A 20,937-nucleotide genomic window follows, 5' to 3' on the forward strand; every position below is an offset into this window, starting at 1 on the left:
TGGGGGGAATGTTATATGGCATAAAGTCACTATCTTATGCTGTCCCAAGACAGTCAGTAGAATTTCCCCCCACTGGAAATTTTTTTAAATACCACACTGATTATAATTAATATTTTTTATTTGATTTGGAAACTAAAAATGACTTCAGTATTCTCATGCAGTACACAAGAGATTATAAACACTCCCTAAAACATACTACTGCTCGTTGCAACATATTATTTCCACACTCAAGACACAAAATTAAGGGCATGCTCAAATAAAATTATATTTCTGCGATTATCAAGTGCTTTACGGGCTCAACGTCAAGCTTGGATTTGTCGGTTATCCAAAGATCATTAATTTTGAAAATACTCTTTGAGTTGGTAGAATATGCCTAAAATTGAATGCCATATTTTAAATCGTGAACGTGTTTTGTTTCTTTAATTAAAAATTTTAGTTTACAATTTAGTTCATCAAACCAACCTGTGTTCTTCTCCCTTGTTTATTTATAGTAATAACTAAAAGCCCATTGAAGCATAGAAAAACCTTTCACTGTTCAGAAGTCAGTCATTGTTTTCTGCAGTTTTCAATGCAATATTTAGGCTCTCTGAATGTCCTCTTGTCGTGAACACGCTTCACATCCGGGTATGATCCACTTAATTTAATATCATTTATAAGTTGGTTGAAGCGAAATTCTCCATTTTTATTCTTTGAACATATATCAATGTCACATTCCAAAAAAGTTATTAATGGTTTCAATGTAATTTGCTGGGGGAAAAAATCGTATTACTTTGGATTCGAACATGGAAACGAAAGTATCAAAGAATTTACTTCAGACAGCACTCACGATTTTGAAACGTGGAAAGATAATCATTTTAAGGAGAACGTGAAAGTTGGTGTGTTGACAGAATGTAGCTATTGCCATATTTGCACTGACAACTAGGAAGCGATATCAATGATAATATGGATCCATTCTATTCCCTAATAACTGTGTTATTTCAACCTATTTACAAATACATCGTTGCTTCGGAACAAGAATTTTTCATATGTTCTGCATTCAGATTACCAACATACGAAGTAGCATGTAATTCAAAAGCTTTTGAAGAAACCTCAATTTTATATGTAAGGAAGGTTGTATGAAATTAGACAAAAAAATGTTACCTTCCCCTGGGCTCGAACTCAGGTTGCCCGCATGTTAGTCCGATACGATAACCAACACTCCAATCTAGACAACACGAAAAGGTTTGGCAAGTAGTCGACTAAATCGAAAGTTTATTTTCAGATTGCTAATTCACAAGGATTAACATGCACTGGCAGGCGTGTCTTGCATTTTCAGTACTTTTGTTATTTGAGTAGCTCTGGTCTCTCCCTAAGTTAATCACGGGAATAGTGAGGAATGTTTTTTAGACGAAGATGATAAATAGACACACAGGGATAATCACCCTCGCAAAAAATCCAGGACTCGAGCCTGGAAACTTCGATGCGAGGTGTGTTTTGTTCTAACTATATCTGCGTGTTTTCGTTAGATTCATGGTATTTCGTGAGTAGATATGAAGAAAGTAAATAAATAAGACAAGTGGGTGGAAGGGACTGGAGAATCATAGCTACGAAACCATTGAGAAGATATCCTTCGCCAAGATAGAGAATCTCTATATTCCTTGTGATAGAGAACCTATTAAAAGAATGACAGGACAGATTAAGATATTAAATTTGATGTATATCCTTTGGTCAAAATGCGTAGAAAACAATATATTATACTTGTCCACTGCTAGAAAATAATATTTGTTTTTGCCTATGGTGGGGATCGAACTCAGGCGTCGCTGATGAAAGCTCTGCACGCTAACACACTATCAATAACACTACATTTTTTCCCCAGTCAGTCTGTTACCTTCCTCAGCACCTGTAGAAGCAAATGCATCTTAATTTCACTGATAATTGTTTCATTGTTTGGTTATTGATAGAAACCACGTATGTCAAAAATAGACGCACTCTTTCTGTGAAAAGCTTCTCCGTTTATTGTTATTTGGACATTGACTTGGAAGTTAAAACTTAGGTCTGTGTGTGTGTTTTCACGTGCATGTGTGTGACAAGAGTGGTGTGAACATCTGTTGGATGTTGTTCTAGGTATCATTTTCGTTCAAACATTAATATAATTGTAAAATATAGAACTTAGTGTAATGCAAGGAGTGAAAATATAAACCCAGTCCGTCAGGTTCGTTCCCAGACAACATTAAATAATGGAACGTAACGTGAACCGAGTATTATTCCATGTCGAGAACACGAGACATTACGTCCGACAATCTTCATCTCGTATTTGTCTTTGGCATCACTGTTCAATTTACAGATATGTATACCCGTGATTGGTATACAAGCCGCAGAATTGCAATGCTGGTTGAGTTGCCTAGTCACAAGGCGCTTGGTGGTCAGACACTGAGGGCTTGCTTCAGTACTTCTTCAATAGGGTCGTTACAATCCAGTAGTGTCCGTGACTGTACGTACATTGAGCTCATAAATTTATAACGCGCATTACTATTAAACTCCTAAAAAGTAGAGTATAAATGAACTGCAGGAAGTTCCTCACTTCCTACATGGAAGAATCGCCCCTGTCAACAACACCTAGCACCTCTGTGGAAGGAAATTTTTCGACGGAGCGGAAATTTTTAAAATTGTTCTTTCAATCACAAAATGAGTTTCTTGCACTTAACTTTATTTCATCATGTGTCCCGGCACATAAAAAGTACTTTAACCCTAAAAAATCAACTTCAGAGAAAAAGTGGAATTGGGCCCATTTTTCTTGGAGGTCCTCAATTGTTAAAGTTTTAACGAGAGCACAGTTCACATTTAATTTTTACATTCATAAACAACACTTACCTTCTTCATCTTGCTAGCCAAATTTAGGCTTTGGAATATTGTAAAGAGCCAATTAATTCTAAATCTGCTATTCAAAAACAGTTTTTTTTTGTATATCCATATTTGTAAGATATGATCTACGGAAACGATTATCACGTGACCATTGTTGTACTGTTTCATTGTCGTAAGCCATATTAAGGCTCGCGTTGGCGAAAGAAATAATATTGCATTTACTTTTAGTGAATTACAAAATAAAAAAGAAGTGGAATGACTGATGTACACAAAAATAATTTTAGAAGTATGGAGAGCGAGAGGAAGAAGAAGAGAGAACAGAGGGAAACAGCATTATAGGGAAAGAAAGAAGAAATGGAAGAGAAATGGGGAATCCTAGGAGTGACAAGCAGGGAGAGCCGAAGAAAAATGGATGGAGGTGGGAGAGAAACATAAATAAGACAAACTAAACGCAGAGAAAGAAAAAATAAGTAAAAGACAGAAAATAGTAGAGGAACAAAGAGAAGACGAAGGAATAGTAGGAAAAACAAAGAGAAGAAGGAAGGCAAGTAGTGGAGTGAGAGAGAGAGAGAGAGAGAGAGAGAGAGAGAGAGAGAGAAACAAAAAGTTGACAAGGGAAAAGCAAAGAATGAAAGAGGAGAGACACAGAAAATAATAGAGAGAAACAAAGAGAAGACAAAGGAAAAACAAAGAGAGAGAAAGAGAAGAAGGGAGGCAAAAGTATTGGAGTGAAAAAGAGAGAGAGAGAGAGAGAGAGAGAGAGAGAGAAACAAAAAGTGACAAAGGAAAAGCAGAGAGAGAGAAAGAGAAGGAGATACACAATAAATGGTAATGAGAAGAAGGGAGGCAAATGTAGTGGAGTGAAAGAGAGAGAGAAAAACAAAAAGTTGAGAAAGGAAGAACAAAGAATGAAAACAGAGAGAGACACAGAAATAGTGCAGAGAAAAGAGTGAGAAACAAACACAAGACAAATGAATATTAGGGAAAGAGAAAGAGTAAAAGAGAAGAAAAAATAGTGGATTAAAATAGAGAAACAAAAGGTAGACAAAGAAAAGCGCAGAAATTAGAGGAAAGAAGCAGAAAGTAGTACAGTGAAAGAGAAAGAGAAGACGAAGGCATACTAGGGAAAGAGAAAGGAGAAGAGAAGCAAAATATAGTGTAGTGAAAGAGGGATAGAAAAAAAAGAAGGCATAGGAAAAACAGAGAAAGAGAAAAAGGAATATAGAAACAGAAATATTGGAGAGAAAGAGAGGGGGGATTAAGATCAAGATGATCCCACCACTAGGATAATTTGCGTAGGCATCTCCACACTCAATGTATTTTCTTCATGTCGATCCATCCAACTTCCAACTCATATTCTTTGCAAGAAGTGAGACGTGCAAGATACTTTTGTTTTGCTTTGTGATACCGAGTGCGAGTGTTCCTCGCCAGTGTAGTATTAATCGAATCTGTTAAAGTGTCAATGTGAACGTTTACTAAGTGCAAGAAGTAAACTGAAGAAACATCATTTACACCAATCTGCTAGTGCTGAAAATAAAGCACAGCTATCTTTTACCTAGTTGTTTCTAACTTTAAGTACTGTATACACTGGTATTATCCTTACAATCATAATATTAATAATAATCAAAGTTCTAGCTTAGTGAACGTAGAGCCAGAATCCTTTTGTGTATGTAAATTAAAAATTAGTAATAAATATAAAAGCGAAATTAACTTGTAAAAAAGAAAATAACAATGCAAGGCTGACGAAGGCAGGTCCTCTGCGCAAGTAAACCTCAAGAGAGCTCGACCAATAAATTCGCGAGAGGGGAAATCTCTGCTGCAGCAACCAGCCGTTTGCAACAGCGCCTATTGCTTTGTTCCACGCAATCGCTTTCTCCCGTTCTCTGCCTATATGCCCGGCCTTGCTCCACAGACTCCCGAGAGAGAGTGTAGAGAGGAATTTTCAGTTCGTGGCTCCTCAGGATCCGCTCTTGTATCGTTCCGAATGCCTTCGTGTATTTCCGGCATTCTTTGTAGAGATTGAGAAAGGGCAGGAGTATTCTTCGAGAGACGCATGGAAAGTTCCACATGGCGATTCCTTGTCTGTGCGTCATGTTTAATACATCCATTTTGCAGAAAACGTGTTACCACTTAAGATTTCATTTGATTTGAGTATTGTTATTTAGCGTCGCTTTTCTGCCACTTTCGGCTAATCACGGCGATGATATGAAATTTATGAAGAACACAAAGAACATCCATACCCAGGCCGGGATTCGAATCCGGGGCTCCTGTAATGGAAGCACGCTGTGATAAGCACTCCCCCATGGATGTAGCCGTTACCCCTTAAGAGTAAAATGCATAAATGAGACACTAGAATACCCAGCGTAGAGCAGTTTATTGAGCAAGTAATACTTATTACATAATATCCAAAACAAGCATGGGTGATACATGATTTTAACTAGCCATACGTTTTTTAATGTTTTTTAACACAGACGAACCAAAGAACAAGTATATCTGAAAAATACAACTCACTTAAATCATGTTTCAACATTCGTACTTTTGAAGTGTATTAAAGTAAAAAATAAACATTACAAATATTTAAGCCTACGGGTATGAAGGGAGGATGGAGATCACCAATCTCCGATAGGGTTGCCAGACGTCCAACAAAAGAACGGAAACGTTGCGTTTTCCCGATGAAAGTCCTCATAATAATTTTTGGCCTGCTTTGAAAATGACGACCTCATTCTAGAGAACTGCTTTGCATAATCTTATCTTTCTACATATTATACACAGAAAAAATTGAAATGATATATCTAACCTTGCTTTGGGAGCTCAAAGTACAATCGAGAAACTGTACACACGCTGGGGGAATAGTGCGCTCACAACTATTCAAGGAGATTTGGTGAAAGGTTACTAAGACAATTAGTTTTCACCAAATTGTTTCTTAACTAAACAAATGTGCAAGATTACTAAAACAAAAGGTGTTCACCAAATTGTTTGGTAACTGAATAAATGTGCAAGATTACTAAAACAAAAGGTTTTCACCAAATTCTTTGGAAACTAAACAAATGTACAAGATTACTAAAACAATTAGTTTTCACCAAATTGTTTGGTAACTGAACAAATGTACAAGATTACTAAAACAATTGGTTTTCATCAAATTGTTTGGTAACTGAACAAATGTGCAAGATTACTAAAAGAAATTCTCAACAAATTACACTGCTCTAAAATGATTTTGATGTTTGGAAACTGTGAACGTTTACTCAATGAATGTGGCATGAGAAATCAAAAAATTTAGTTAGTTTTTCTGTATGACTTGCAGTTTTCTCTCAGTTTTTCACAGGGAGCAACATGCCTATACGTATATTTCTCATAAAAAGTCCAGACTCTAAAAGAGATTTCTGAATGTCAATGATTTTGCTGTTTGGAAAGTTTCCTCGAAAAAGAGGTTGGGCAACGCACTATATATATATATAGCCTATATTTCAGTAAAATTTCTAACTCTCAAAGGGACTTCTGGATGTCAATGATTTTGCTGTTTGCAGAACTGTGAACGTTTTCTTAATGAATTTGACATGGGGAATCCGAAAATGAAGTTCTACCGCAATAACCAATCTATGCAGACCCTTCATCTAGTAGCAGGGAAAGCAATAACATGGAGTACGGAAAGGAAAAGGGAACTGAACCTAAGTTCCATTTCCTGCATTCGCATTTATGCAGTTTTCTTTTAATATGAGTAAAATAAGTTAAAAACATGGTAAAATGTTTCGCCAGGAAATCAATGGCATGGGCGCAGATTTCAGGGACTTTGGAATACAACAGCGATAGCGGATTAATGTTGGATGTTTGTATTGAGGATTCACGAGGTACACACAAATGCAAATCTGGATGTAGGATCTTCCAGGCGAAAAAGCAGAAAAGGACATGAGTTAAACATGTTTCACCAATGAGATTTCGAATATATTATGAAAATCCGCTCGTTCTTTTGAAAGACATATCTAGCTGCTAATGTACGCAAATATTGATGTAAATATCGACATTTGAAATTTATTTATACAATTTCTGAAAAATCTGACGTAAAGGGGAAAATGAATTGCATATTAATAATCAGCATCCTCGAATTATGTTAAATAATCTCGCATTTCGAATTCATCTCTCAACAAGTTTCATTTTGTAGAGCAGTGTTATTTGGTAACTAAACAAATGTGCAAGTTAGTAAAACAATTCGCTTAGAACAAATTATTTGGTAACTAAATAAATGTGCAAGATAACTAAAACAATTGGTTTTGAACAAATTATTTGGTAACTTAACAAATGTGCAAGATTGCTAAAACAATTTGTTCCCAACAAATCAATTGGTAACCAAACAAATGTACAAGTTGGTAAAACAATTCGCTTAGAACAAACTATTTGGTAACTAAATAAATGTGCAAGATAACTAAAATAATTCGTTTTGACCAAATTCTTCTCTAACTATACAAATATGAAAATTACTAAGGCAATTAGCTTTCACAAAATTGTTTGGTAACTAAAAGAATGTGCAAGATTACTAAGACAATTGATTTTCACCAAATTGTTTGGTAACTGAACCAATGTTCAAGATTACTAAAACAATTGATTTTGAACAAATTCTTTGGTATCTAAAAAAAATGTTTTGACAATTCGTTTTGAGCAAATTTCTAACTAAAGAAATATGCAAGATTGCTAAAGCAATTGGTTTTCACAAAATTGTTTGATAACTGAACGAATATGCAAAATTACTAAAACAATTCATTTTGAAAAAAATTGTCTGGTACCTAAAGAAGTTGTTCAATATTACTAAAACAATTCGTTTTGAAAAAAAATCTTTGGTAACTTTACAAATGTGCAAGGTTTCTAAAACAATTTGGTTTGCACCAAATTGTTTGGTAACTGAACAAATGTGCAGAATTACTAAAACAATTAGTTTTCATCAAATTGTTTTGTGACTAAATATTTGTGCAAGATTTCTAAAATGATTTCATTTTTCCCAAATTATTTGGTAACTAATGAAAACTGCACGATTACTAAACAATTGATTTCTACCAAATGTTTTGGTAAGTTAACCAATATGCACAATAGAAGCAATTCGTTTTGACCAAATTATTTGGTAACTAACTTTCTTCTGACTGTGGTAAAACCCACAGTAGTGTATTGCGAAAACTGCAACTTTTGGAAGCTTTGAAGAGAATCCAAATTTAGGGGCAACTAAACTGGGGTGATTACTAGTTCGGCTCAAGTACCATATCTCCTTGAAAATTTATATTTTTCTTTTTTAGCGATGATCAGTGATTTTATTGTGTCCTGTGAATGTTGTTAACTCAAATTAAAACGTTGATTTTTTTCTACCAATGCCTAAAAGGATAATTGATAATTTTATTTCTGTTTACAAATCTAATTGTTCAAGTCAAGCTGTTGTTTCTTGGTAAATATTGGTTGTCCCTCATATCATTGAACTGATTTAGATACATAATTGTCTCGTATTATTTTTCTGAAATATCTGAAAACTCCGGGGACCTTTACCCCACAGTGTCTTGCCTAAGACCCTATATATAAGAGACTGAGTAAACCCCAGAGCCACACAAAATACATAGTCGGGAAACTTTCTAACTGAGATCACCCACTTCGAGAATCGAACCCGCGTGGTAGTCCTACGTTCTACCGACTAGACAACAGCAACTCGGTGAGGAAATATGTACTCATAGTTTTTAATTGCAATAAATATACGGTAATTAATGCTTTGCTATTTTATGTCGTTTTTCCTCTTATTGTGGCAAATTGCTATGATGTAGAGTGATGATCATATGAAATTTACGATGAACACTTACAAAGAACACTTATTCCAAGGCCGGAATAGTGGACCACTTAATCTACCACTTCCAGCTACCGAATCTTCAAGGTCTTGTAATCAAGGGTTTATGGGTTTCATTAAACGCAAGTAAGAATATATCTTGGAAAAATTGAGGGGATTATTACAATACTTATCAACATTAGTACACTAGTATCTCACAACAAAAAAGTACAAAAATGAGAAATTTCAAATTAAATTTATAATGGAATGCTTTCAGAATGTACGAGTCACTCCTCATTGTCATAACTGTCTCTCCCTTTATGTTTTATAGATTTTTTTACGGTTGTTCCCAAGAAATTAAGCTCTAGTTTAATGAAGAAATTTTACCAAACCTTTTTCAGTTAAGCTGACTGTTAGAGTCGGACTGAACCTGTACGCAATGGGCCTCCAACAGACGTTGAACCCAAGACCGCTTGATTACAAGGCAATGCGAATGTTCTTATTTAGTGTAGGAACTATTTCTTCACGGTTGAAACGCTAGATATTGTTCCGCAGGACACTGGCGTACTCAGAAGGGAGCTGATGGGTCTATAGCACCTCTCAAAGTTTTACAAAGAAAAATCAGAATTTTAAAATGAAAGCAGTAAAGAATTCGGGTAAAATCAAAGTGGTGAATGCAAATTTCCCTTAAAATGATATCCGATTACCATTTTTGTCCATTCACAACTTATAAAACAAAGGTTTAAAATGGCAATTCATAGTGTAGGCCTATCCCGCTCCTATCTAGAACACAGCTAAGTGATACCTGCTTTTACAATTCCAGCCCCTACAAAAAAAAAAAGTGTACACTAGCGCCGTAGGAATAACTTAATGTTGGTCCAATTTTTACGTACGAACCACACAAACTACCACAATCAAGTCCAGTGTGCAACAATGGATAATTATGACAATTCTCAACAAAAAGTTGTAAACACACATTCTCTTTCGAACATTACAACGACGAAATTAGAAATTTCTGTCTCTTTGGCCATACATAATGAAATTAGTCTACTAATTCCAACTTACTTACAATTACTTACAACTGTTATAGAAAAAATAAAGATCTCCATGTTACTGTGCTTACCGCCAGTAACCAACTTTTATCTTACATTTCTTTTTACACATTAAGCTTTAATATATGGAAGATCGCTCATACAAACTACTATGTAAAGACTGGTGAAGGGAAATTTCGGTTAATTGATTGATTGATTGATTGATTGATTTAGTTTATTTTACTTCGCGTTTTGTGCCTCTTGGCTAATTTGCGAAGATGGGGATGAATGATGAAACGATGAAATTGATGAATGGACATTCACAAACAACCAAGCCCGACCGGGATTCGAACCCGGTACCCTTGGCGTCGCAGCACGATGTGCTAACCACTCGGCCACAGTCGGGCTGAAATTTCGGTTAAAATTTTCAGTGAAAACGTAAATTAAATTTTATGAAAAATATCCAAATTGCCTCAAAATTTGTTGCTGGCGTGTATAATAAATATATACAATAAATAATAATTGTTGCGATCAACAAGGTGAAATTTTCAGGATGAATCATATTGGATTCGTTTCTCCTCCTCAGTGCTTCTTGACGATGAACTGGTGCAGCTCCTCCTCTGGCGACGCCTGTTCCCTCTCATTTTGGTGCAGGTGCATCCCGGTGTCAGGGCCTGCTAGCGACGTGGAAGTTATCACGCTAGTCAGAGCATCTGTCGGAGACCTGGTCGGGATGGGCTCCAGCGGAGGGAGACTACATAAAAGAAGAAATAAATAATTAATAAAAATACAGGGTGTGCACAAATGAAGTGTACAACTTCGGAGTGTAATAAAAATAAAATGGCAATATGTAGGAAATTGTCTGAGATGGAAAAATAGATCGTAACTGTGGCAGTTTCTTTGTAGACTGGATCATTGCGCTAGTTCAAAACTCTGGCGAGTGGAGGCGCTGGTTGTATTGTTAACAGAAATGGCGTCTTAACCAGGCGCGGATCCACGGGGAGGGCGATCACCCCTCCCAAGTGCAGGTTTTTGGATATATTATTGTGCCTAATATTTTTGAAGACTCAAATATTGTGTCTTTTATCACCAAGTACAACAGGCTCCCGAATATTTTTTTGAAAAAATTGATTTAAGTCCACTTCAGGCATGATGAGGTAATCAGAATTCGACCTACAGTTTAAATTTGGTTCTTTGGCCTTCTCGATGGAGCACTGCTAACTTTGTCGCCTTCTAATCAAGAGGTCTTGGGTTCAATATCCACTGGAGGAACTTGGTGGGTCGGATCCTTCTTTAAACGGTAGGTTCTGTACCGATTAGACTATCTGTGCATAAAGTGGATTTAAAACAAAAACTCAAGAACTCAAACTTAAATTTTGATTCGAACCACTGTGCAATATGCCTCAAAAGGGTATCGAACTCGAGACCCTTTGAGAGCACTTTATTTAATTAACCCATATCTAATCGTTCAGTTTTCCGGGTCAACGGTAGGAATTTCATAACGACACACAATAAGAACCATCTATTTCAACCCTGGACCCCTATTTTTGCAAATCATTACTCTAATCTTCAGAACGTTGAAATCATGTTCCTGCAAGTGTAGGATAGAATCGATATTCTGTGAGGTAAAGTACCCGCCTGAAATTCTCCTCGCCCAACTATAACTTCTGGATCCGCTACTGGTCTTAACTGTGTCTTGTGCTTTGCAGAGACAAACTCGCTAACTCAAGTGCAGCGAAATTTCAGAAGATTGTAACAGGCAGCTGCTGGCACGAAAGAGCATCTCAGCAGCTTAGAGCCGGTTCAAACCAATGGACGTTGGATTGTATGCGCAGTTGCGGCGATTGCGTTCCAAAACTGGGGGGAGGGGCAAGGGCAGTTTACTTTCCCTTGGTAGATAATGTTTAGCTTAGTGCGGGAGCAAAAGTGGCAAAAAGTGGTGTGGGGGGGAACAACTACCCCCCTCGTCGCCCATAATCGCCGCCACTGTATAAGCGGCATTGAATGGCCATCCACTTCCCTCTATGTCAGTTGCTGGCTTACAGGTGTGTCGGGAAATGTTCCAACATTTTCACTGAAATGACACTTTCTTGTTTGTCTACACATGGTTTTAGAATCGGACCATCGCATCAATCCAATTATGTGCTTATTTATTAACTTAAGGCAAGGATCCTAACCACACTAACTGAGCGTTGCAAGTGTTAGATAGGCAAGATAAGGGAGGAGAGTGAAGATGCTTGAGAGTGGTGCACGGAAAGCTTGCTGCTTACTCAAATAATTAGTGCTGTCTGTGTGTAAAATGTACAAAAAAACTGAGGAGGAGGATAGATTGTAGTAAGGGATAATACGCAATTAACATTAAAGGAAAAGACGAACATATGAGGGCACAAGGAAAGGGCATATGTATAAAAACCTCATTGATATGTGGAAATGTATGTACAGATGCAAAGGCTCGCACTGAAATAAACCTCTATTCTATTCTATTCTATTCTACTTAGGTGGCACGAAAGCATCTTGAAACACTAAGGGGGCCGTGAAACGAAGAATTTTGGGAACCACTGCTCCATGTGGGAAAAAAAATGTTTAACCTAAAAATCCACTCCTTAGTGATGACATAGACCCACATACTTTATTCGTTGAGTCTATTAAAAGGAAGAATGGGACTGCCTCTTTAAACCCGTGTTTTTTTCTTTTTGAAGGTCTTCGTTGACAATGGTATTTGTTCATTGTATTTTTGGTTATTTTTCGTCTTCCTGTGTAAGTTAATGAGTAAATTTAATGAAAGGGACGAAAGAACAAATACAATAAACAATAAACACCTAGAACAAAGTTTTTTGTAAACGGAGACATGAGGGGTGTTTACAGTTCGTCTGCGTTAGTGAGCTCATCGACGCAAAGACGCATGCGCTAAGTGGACGAGTACACTGAAAAAATAGGAGCGATGGCTGCAGGTGAAACGTGAAAATTGTCTTTGTTCAACTTCGATAGGGTTTTGTTACCAGTTATTACAGCCATCACAAATCACAAACACGAGTGATAATAAACAACTGAACCCATACAAGCGAAATAGTGATTTCAAACTTACAGTGTCCACGTTTCTGCTTACTTCCCTTCCCTTGTTTCGATTCGTCAGGTCGAGCTAGGCACGTCATTCTACGCTCTCTTTATTCAATACTCAATATATTAGTAATCTTTCATGCATTGATTTTTTTTAAGGGGAAAGTTGTATCAAGAAGGAGGCTAACATCACTAACCCCAACATGGACAGGCCACTGACATAATATATGTGATATGCACCAGTAAAATTATACTATGAGTGACAGGTAAAACTGAATATAATTTAGTAGTTCACTGTAATAATACTTGAATACTTGAAAGGAAAGAGAATAAAGAAAAGACGTTAATATAAAAGAATAACACAGAATTGGAAAGAGGTAATGTAGAATTTATAAAAAAATAGCCAATAATACCTTTACTCGCTTTCAACATTTCATCTACAACAAGAACATACCATAAACATTCGGAACGCATAATGTGGAGGACAAACATCCAAAATATATATACAATAATAAATTTCTAATCATGCTCTGTCCTAGGAATATCTGGCGAAAACAAGTGTCTACGCAAGATAGAGACTCGAGAGGACTCGACCAATGAACACGTGAGTGCATGGAGAGTAAAACGTGGCTGCAGCTACTAGCCGTTTGCAGCACCGCGCACTGCTTTGATCCGCCCACTCGCAATCGCTCCTTCTCTACAGTTATGCCCGACGTTGCTCCACAGATTCGCGAGACAAGAGCATAGGCGGAATTTAGAAAAAAAAATGATTTTCGAAATGACATCTAGTGGGAAAAGTGGCAACTGCACCACTCGGGAGCCACTCGATCCCAACGACTTTAACAGCACGTGAAAGAAACAGGGGAGGACGTAACGATGTGTTTGCAAATTCGGACACGACCTTAAATCCTACCAACCCTACAATAATAAAGCATGAGCATACCTTGCCAACACCTTAACATACCAAACATTCATGCCCCATGCAGCATCACGCAGCAAATGAACAACTACACTCTTAGCTACAGCTAATAAATAAAAAAAGAAGCAAGTACACTTACTTTATTTGGCTGTTGAGAAGACTAGCAGATGGCAGCATTGGAGACTGGACTCCTGAGGGAATGGTATTGGGAGGGCTAACGTATTGAATAATGGCGCCACTGTCGCCGGACGTCACAGGTATTAAAGGTGGAGCGAGATCGTTTGCCATGATGGCCTGGTGGCTTGTCGATGGAACGTTGTGATAATGCTGGGCCAACACAACCCTGTCTGCAAGAACGAAAGCAGAAAAAAGGTGCAATCCACAGACATTGAACAACAGACATTATTCACAAGAGGTACAGTCACGGACAGTAGTGGGTTGGAGATCACACACTAAGCTCTGACGACAGACATGCAACCCTACACATACATGGGAAGGTGAAAAGGGAACTTCAGACATGTTAGCACATATATTCATAACTGGTATTGGTTAATGTCAAACATTTTTTGAAGCACCCCGTATGACATGTAAGGATTGTATTAACGAGTTATGACTAAAGTTGTTTTCACTTTGAATATTTAGCGCTCTCGTCTTTCGTGTCAGAAGTGCTGCGTTCAATTCTCATGGGGGCTCCTAGAATGTCGTATCGCGAGGACAATTGAGGGAGCTGCTTTGTAAAGGAGACCAGCAGACTCTGATCTGGAAAGTAAGATAACATCGGCGATGGGAGTGGGCGCCCTGACAATGTTCACCCAAAGAGAAGATGGTAGCCCTTTTCCCTTAAAGAGCTGTTACACCATAGGGCTTAGTTTTCATTTAGTTCAAATTTCATTTAACATCTATTGTGGCATTCAGGGATTAACAAACTTCGTGAGGGATTGACAGGCGTCAAATAACTTTTTTAATGTCTTTTGCACAAATAAAATGTTCAGAACATACAAATTTATTAGTTTTGAATGTCACTGGATGATTTGACAGTATCCTGATCCATATAGGAATTCCTCAGAGTCAGTGGCGGCGATTGGGTTCCAAAACTAGGGGGACAAGGAGTTTATTTCCCTTTTTAGATAAAGTTTAGCATAGTGCGGGGGCAAAAGTGGCAACACGTTGGGGATAAACGTCTCCCTCAATCACCGCCACTGCTCAGAGTACATTGCCACTATCTCAACAGATATCATTGCAAGTTATGCAAAGCGCCAATATGGCTTGAGATACGGGTTGCCTGGCTAGCAGGAGTTGGTGCCTCCCATCAAAACTAAACATTCGTGATTTTCTTACACACTAACTCCAACCTACTTCTGCCCGTTACTGTACATTATAAATTTAACAATTCCATTAACAAAATTTCCGTACATAACACCAGCAACAACAACAAAAAATTACTTTCTAGCGTGATTTCCGAAATATTTTTCAGAGCAAATAACAGCATTCCTTTTACAGACAACATGATTATTTTTCTGTGTATCTAAATCTACACAATCTTACCAAAATCCAACATAGAAATAACAATCCCAACTACCCATGTAAATATAACATGAAAGCAAGCAAAAGGAAACATAGATTTACGATTCTACTGTCTACTTGGAACCTGAACTGGTGCACCGCGGTGGCGTGATAGTGAGTCGACCAATCAGCATTCTCGGCCACCGAAAATTGAATATTCTCATAAGTATGTGAAAACGAAACGAAGTCAGCAGTTGAATAAGGGATAGCTTTCGGAAAAATATACTTGAAAGAGGATATGAGGTTCATTGTGTAGTTCTTTTCTTTAAACGTTGATTTTATTTGGTTTATTTTACTTTGCTTTTCTGCCACTTTTGGCTAATCGCGAAAATAAGGTTGAGTAATGATATGATGAAATTGATGAAGAGACACTCAAGAAAAGAACTCATGCTCAGACCGGGATTAGAACCCAGGATTCCTGGAGTCTATTTAAAAAACAAACAAAAAACAACCATTATTTAAATCTTTCATCTACATGGACTTCATGCAATAAGTCCAAAGCGTAGGGGATCCGCACACATGAGAAAACATGGCAGTTTTTTAGATATCAACGGCTAATACATAACCTAAATACCTAATTGATTTATTCCATTGACTTACAGTGGGAACATTACAACCCAGAACTGTTTGTGACTGTACAATTAGTATATACGTATCTTTTATGCAAGATATAATATTAAAAAGTCAAACATCTTTACGTTTTAAGAATATAATTGTCAAACGAACACACGTTGACACAACAATTTAAGAGATGCAACTGTTTATACAATCACACGTTATTAGCCGCGATAACACACTTGGCGTTATCTCTACAAGCCATAAAATTAAGAGGACTATGTCCGAGTACACACACGTCGAAAATTTATCCATTTTACTGTTCTAATCGGAGTATTTGAATGCTTATATATAATATAAGCTTGATTTTTAACCTGCAGAAACCTCAAACTACCTGATTGCGTGGAAATGTCTCTCTTCTCAACTTTCGTTAAATCACAAATCAGCTGGCACACATATTTAGGATCATCTGAGGTTCACAATCAAAGAGAGTGATAAACGCAAAATATAAATTAGAGCCTTTTTAAAATACATGTTAATGTAAAAATTGATTTGTGGATTGTGGTTGCATTAATGAGAGATGAAAAGTGCACTTCATAACAATCAAATAGATCAAATCAAAGAATATATTTGCTTCATATTTGTTTCATTCACCGAGATGTACTTCTCTAATAAAAAAGCAGTAATTTATGAGCGAATGACTTTCTTATATAATAAGGAAAAGTGCTTATCGTATATATGCATATATAGAGAGAATAGAAGATCAATATTGTCTTGGAAAAGATTAGTTTTTGTCTTTATATCTTCATCCAAAGGATCTGGAAGCTTCCCAATTTTTTTCAGATGTCTTTCTTTTTCTACATTGCTTAAAAATTACAAATAATCTATTCTGTACATTGAACTGAGGCTTCTTTGTTGATTGTCTCTTGTTTTAATGTATTATCAGATAATGTAACAGAAACTGAATGGAAGACTTTAAAATTAAGACTTTAAATTTCATGATCACTACAACACGGAAAAACGTTAATAATTGTATGAAATTACTTATAAATGGATAACATGACAAGCTAAGCATATTTTGCATGCATATTAAGCCGTGAGATAATATAAATTTAGTATTTTATGTGATTCTTAGTTTCTCGTGTTTTACACCACATTTATACATTATCCTCTGAAAACAGCACGAAAATTAATCATCTACTATTCATTGTGTTAATGTGTTCGGTAACATTCTGGCAAAAGTTGTATTCTAAGAACACAATAATCACAATTGATACGCATTGTGACCCGTAAATTACAGATTATTGTACTACTATTTCTCCTTTTAAAAAAAGTGCAACAAGCTATTCTGGTTGCGCTGCTGCATTTTCTATTTACGTACATCTTTCACCCCCCCCCCCATAACAAGGTTCAGTTTTCATATTTTCTATCTTAGCACACCGCGCTACGACACCAGGAATCCCGGGTTCGAATCCCGGACTGGGCATGGATCTTTGTGAGTGTCCATTCAATTTCATCACTCATCCTTGTCTTCGGAAATTAGCCATAAGTGGTACAAAAGCGAAGCAAAATAAAGCAAATTAATCAATCTCGTTTCTAATCGCGCTGTATGGGAACATACCAGAAAATACTTTATTGTTTGAGTTTGGACGGATTGGCTAATCGGGACTGGTCACGTCGGATCCGAAGCACTATGTGCTTCCGTTGGGTATCGAACTCGGGACCCCTTTGATTTCAAGACAATGACGTTATTTCTATAACGCCATGGGCGAGAAATACATAAAATAATTTATGATAAGAATAACTCTCAATGACTTTCAATGTTTCGAAAATCCGAATTTCCAACGTAAAATATGTCAGTTTTATTGTGATCACCCTGTTCTTTCAAGAAAACTCACGCAACACATAAGATAAAAAACGGCCTGAAGGTCTTCAAATGGAACTGCTCTCATTTTTCACAAGGTATTCCGTAGGATTTCTTTCTGTGACCTGCTTCTTACCTGCAACATAACTCCGAAGTGTTTGCTTATAGATAAGACGCCTGGAAGTCCTGGTTTGGGGAAAGAGAGCTTATCGCTCTGCAAACAAACCGATCCGACCAGACTCAACGCCGTCTCTTTTCCGGGAAAACTGTTTCAACGGTACATAAAGGATGTTTAATACACTTTCAGCAACAAAATTCAGGGCTTTCCAAAATGATTGTCGGGGTTTGATAAAGTTATTGCCGACACTGTGTTATTCAAGAAACTAACGTTGACGCTCCAAATTTTTCAAAAACTGACCAAATGTTTGTGTGTTCAGGGGCGGCTTAAGAGGTGAGCGACCCGGGCCCTGTTCTCGGGGGTCCCCTTTAATTGCGCCAAAACCATATTTCTTTGTTTGAGTTTATTTTTTAAGTCCACTTTATGCACAGAAAAGCTAATCGGGGCTTGACCTGCAGTTTAAAGTGGGACTCAAATCACCATGTGTTTTCACCATGTGCTATTTGTTTTTAAAAGAATTGGATTTATTGTTGACAAGAATGAAATGAAGTTACTGCTGGTTCAAAGTTCCCAGAATTGAATTGTGCCATGAAAGCACATTTAGGGAATGTGGGCTTAGGGCCCCACATATTCCCGATCTAGGCCATTTTGGAAGTTATGCGATCACCACCACGCTTCGGCCACCAGTACCCCCCAGGGTTGCCCAAAGGCATCCATTGTTTTAAGGTTGGGTGAACCCCAGAGCCGGTTTATGTGTGGAGAAGGCCGGAAAAATTCTCACCTTAGATCACCCACCCCGGGAATTGAACCCGGTTCTCCCCGTGGCAGTCAGACACCCTACCGACTAGACCATCGCGGCTCAAAACGTAAATAACAGTAATCTCTTTAGCTTGGTTTTGCTACATGATTTTGGAATGTATGTGTTATGTTATGCAGCAGTAAATTCCAAAACTTCCTCCTTGGATGGATGCTTGCATTAACCCTTCGTTGGTTGCGCACGGTCTCTAGTTCCGCGGGTGTGGTTTTAACGTCACTATTTATTAATTATTGTTTTGTCAACATCCTCCCTCTGTCTAGCTGCGTTTATGACCTTCCTCTTTCACACCACGACCTGCCGTTTGGTGCCCAACTAACGAAGAGTGCCCTTTTTGTTGATTTGTGTGTTTGTGGGATTTCTAATAAACTGTGATACTTGTGCAACAACTGAAAAGTTGGTGTGATAAGATGGACATGAAGGAACTAGAGCGGATAAAACAGCTATTCCTGGGAATTTCGGGGAAAGTGACTCAATATATGGACAGTTTTATTCAGATGACCATGAAAAAGATTTTCAATCACCAGTTATTTTATTTGCAAAAGAAACTATTTTTTTTCAATTACCTCCCCAATATCAAAGTGGTAACGACATCGCAAAAGGTCCCGGGTTCGATACCAGGCAGAGGTATACAGTGGTTCTACTCAATTTAAACTATAGGTTCAGTCCCGATTAACTTTCCTGTTAATAAAGTGTATTTAAATACTAAAAAACTCATTTCTCCAATTTTATGGTCGCACATGTAACATTGAAATTTTCATTATATGGAGAATTACTTATTTTGTCCTGTGTATTTATTTATGAACTAAAATGCTCATTTGATGGTTTTACAACGTTGCATATAAAATTGTAATTCTTTGTAAAAAAGATAAAGATTTCGTTAAGTTTTTCCTAATAATTGACTACAGGATTGAACTTCTTCAGTATCTAATACCACTTTTTTCCTTTTACTCTATTATCCACTTTTATACATTGCTTTCATGTCTTTTGCATCTTTTTACAGTATTTTTACTTTTACTAAATCAATACTTATCCTCAAATTTCTTATATATATATTATTTTACTTCGTGCTGCCATCTTTGTTTCTTTCTGTAACTTCTTCCTTTCCATTCCGTGCTATATAAAATATGTGGTTTGTAAAAAACCTTTTTTTAACACAAATAGCTTCGCTTATATAATCAAAATTAAGGTTTTTACGCTACTCAAGAAGGATACATCGGTTTGGCACCGCCCCTGTTCGCAAACGTCCTGATCAGTGGAAATGAGTGTGAGGTGCGTCCTCGTGATCGTTATGATGTCTGTAAACTTGATTTTATGCCTTGTGTAGGGCCTCTCCTACTCGCATCATTATTTTCCGCGTGGAAGCGTCATGTTCTTGCAACGTGCTTCATTGTAAGCCTTTGAAATAACACGCCTGGGGTAAGCGTCTGTTTGCCGAGGCCCTTGACAGGGCATAAAATCAAGTTTATAGATATAACATTTATCAGTTTACAGATCCACATCACGTAAACATTGTGTAAATAAAAATATTTGTCAGTTTACTTTCTGCGTTTCCTTGAAGCTATCCCGGATATACATTTAATTTCACATCTGTAGTAATTGCAATATTCTCGCACCCATACAATGGCTTACACAGTATGAGCTGATGGGGCTACAGCCCCTGCAGAAATTTTAAGAAAAACATAATTTTTTAAATAAATAACTAAGCTCAAAACAAAACTCCCCTTAAAATTATCACAGATTACTATTTTTCCTCTTTAATGAACTTATAAAACGAAGGCTGACAATTGTAATTACGAAATCATTTATTGTGTATCCTACTTTTCCCTAGGACGCAACTATGCAGTATGCACCTTTACAACATCAGCCCCTCCGAAAATTAATCCTGTGCACACTGGTGCACGGACTTCCGAACTTCACTGTAATTCCCGACTCGCTCCATTCTTTAAAACTGTTCATGTTTCATTCTTTCCAGAAACTCAAACTCATACAGGCCCGGATTTAGGGAGGAGTCGAAGGAGCTAATTCCCGGGCCTCCTGCAAACAGCCTACTGGGAATATTGCTTTGAAAAGGTCCACAAAATTTTAAAAAGAGATATATTGGAAAGTTTTTTAAGAATATACAATAACTTATCGTGTGCATAATCTTTGCCTAAAATTTATTACCGAAATCTTATGTCCCTAGCTTCCACATGTATAAATCCGGCTGGTACTGTCAAAACTATTTTTGTTTTTTAAAAACAGAAAATAATTTCATAAAACAGGTCAGCTTTCAAAACTTCTTTTTTTTTAATATTCGGCTTTTTAAATCATTTTTCAGATTTCTGTTTTAATCCGTTTTTCTGTTTTGAAAGCAGTTTTTCAGATTTGGTTCTGAAAACAAACTT

At 37.0% G+C, this 20,937-nt stretch overlaps 1 protein-coding gene across 3 annotated transcripts in view; it reads right to left on the reverse strand.

Annotated features, from left to right (window-relative positions):
• Positions 1-5,294: 5,294 nt before the first annotated feature.
• Positions 5,295-20,937, reverse strand: part of LOC145993903 (uncharacterized) — a 50,090-nt gene continuing 34,447 nt past the window's right edge. For 2 of the 3 annotated variants that reach the window (XM_083129812.1, XM_083129813.1), the window contains exons 6-7: positions 13,776-13,983; positions 5,295-10,414 (exon numbers count right to left, since the gene is read on the reverse strand). In XM_083129812.1, coding sequence (XP_082985938.1) covers positions 10,243-10,414; positions 13,776-13,983 — 380 coding nt within the window. In that variant the 3' untranslated portion in view covers positions 5,295-10,242. The remainder of the gene's footprint in view (positions 10,415-13,775; positions 13,984-20,937) is intronic. The other variant, XM_083129814.1, reaches the window with a different exon arrangement.

Source organism: Lepisma saccharinum, chromosome 10, assembly GCF_977018435.1.
Source record: "Lepisma saccharinum chromosome 10, izLepSacc3.1, whole genome shotgun sequence".
NCBI lineage: Eukaryota > Metazoa > Arthropoda > Insecta > Zygentoma > Lepismatidae > Lepisma > Lepisma saccharinum.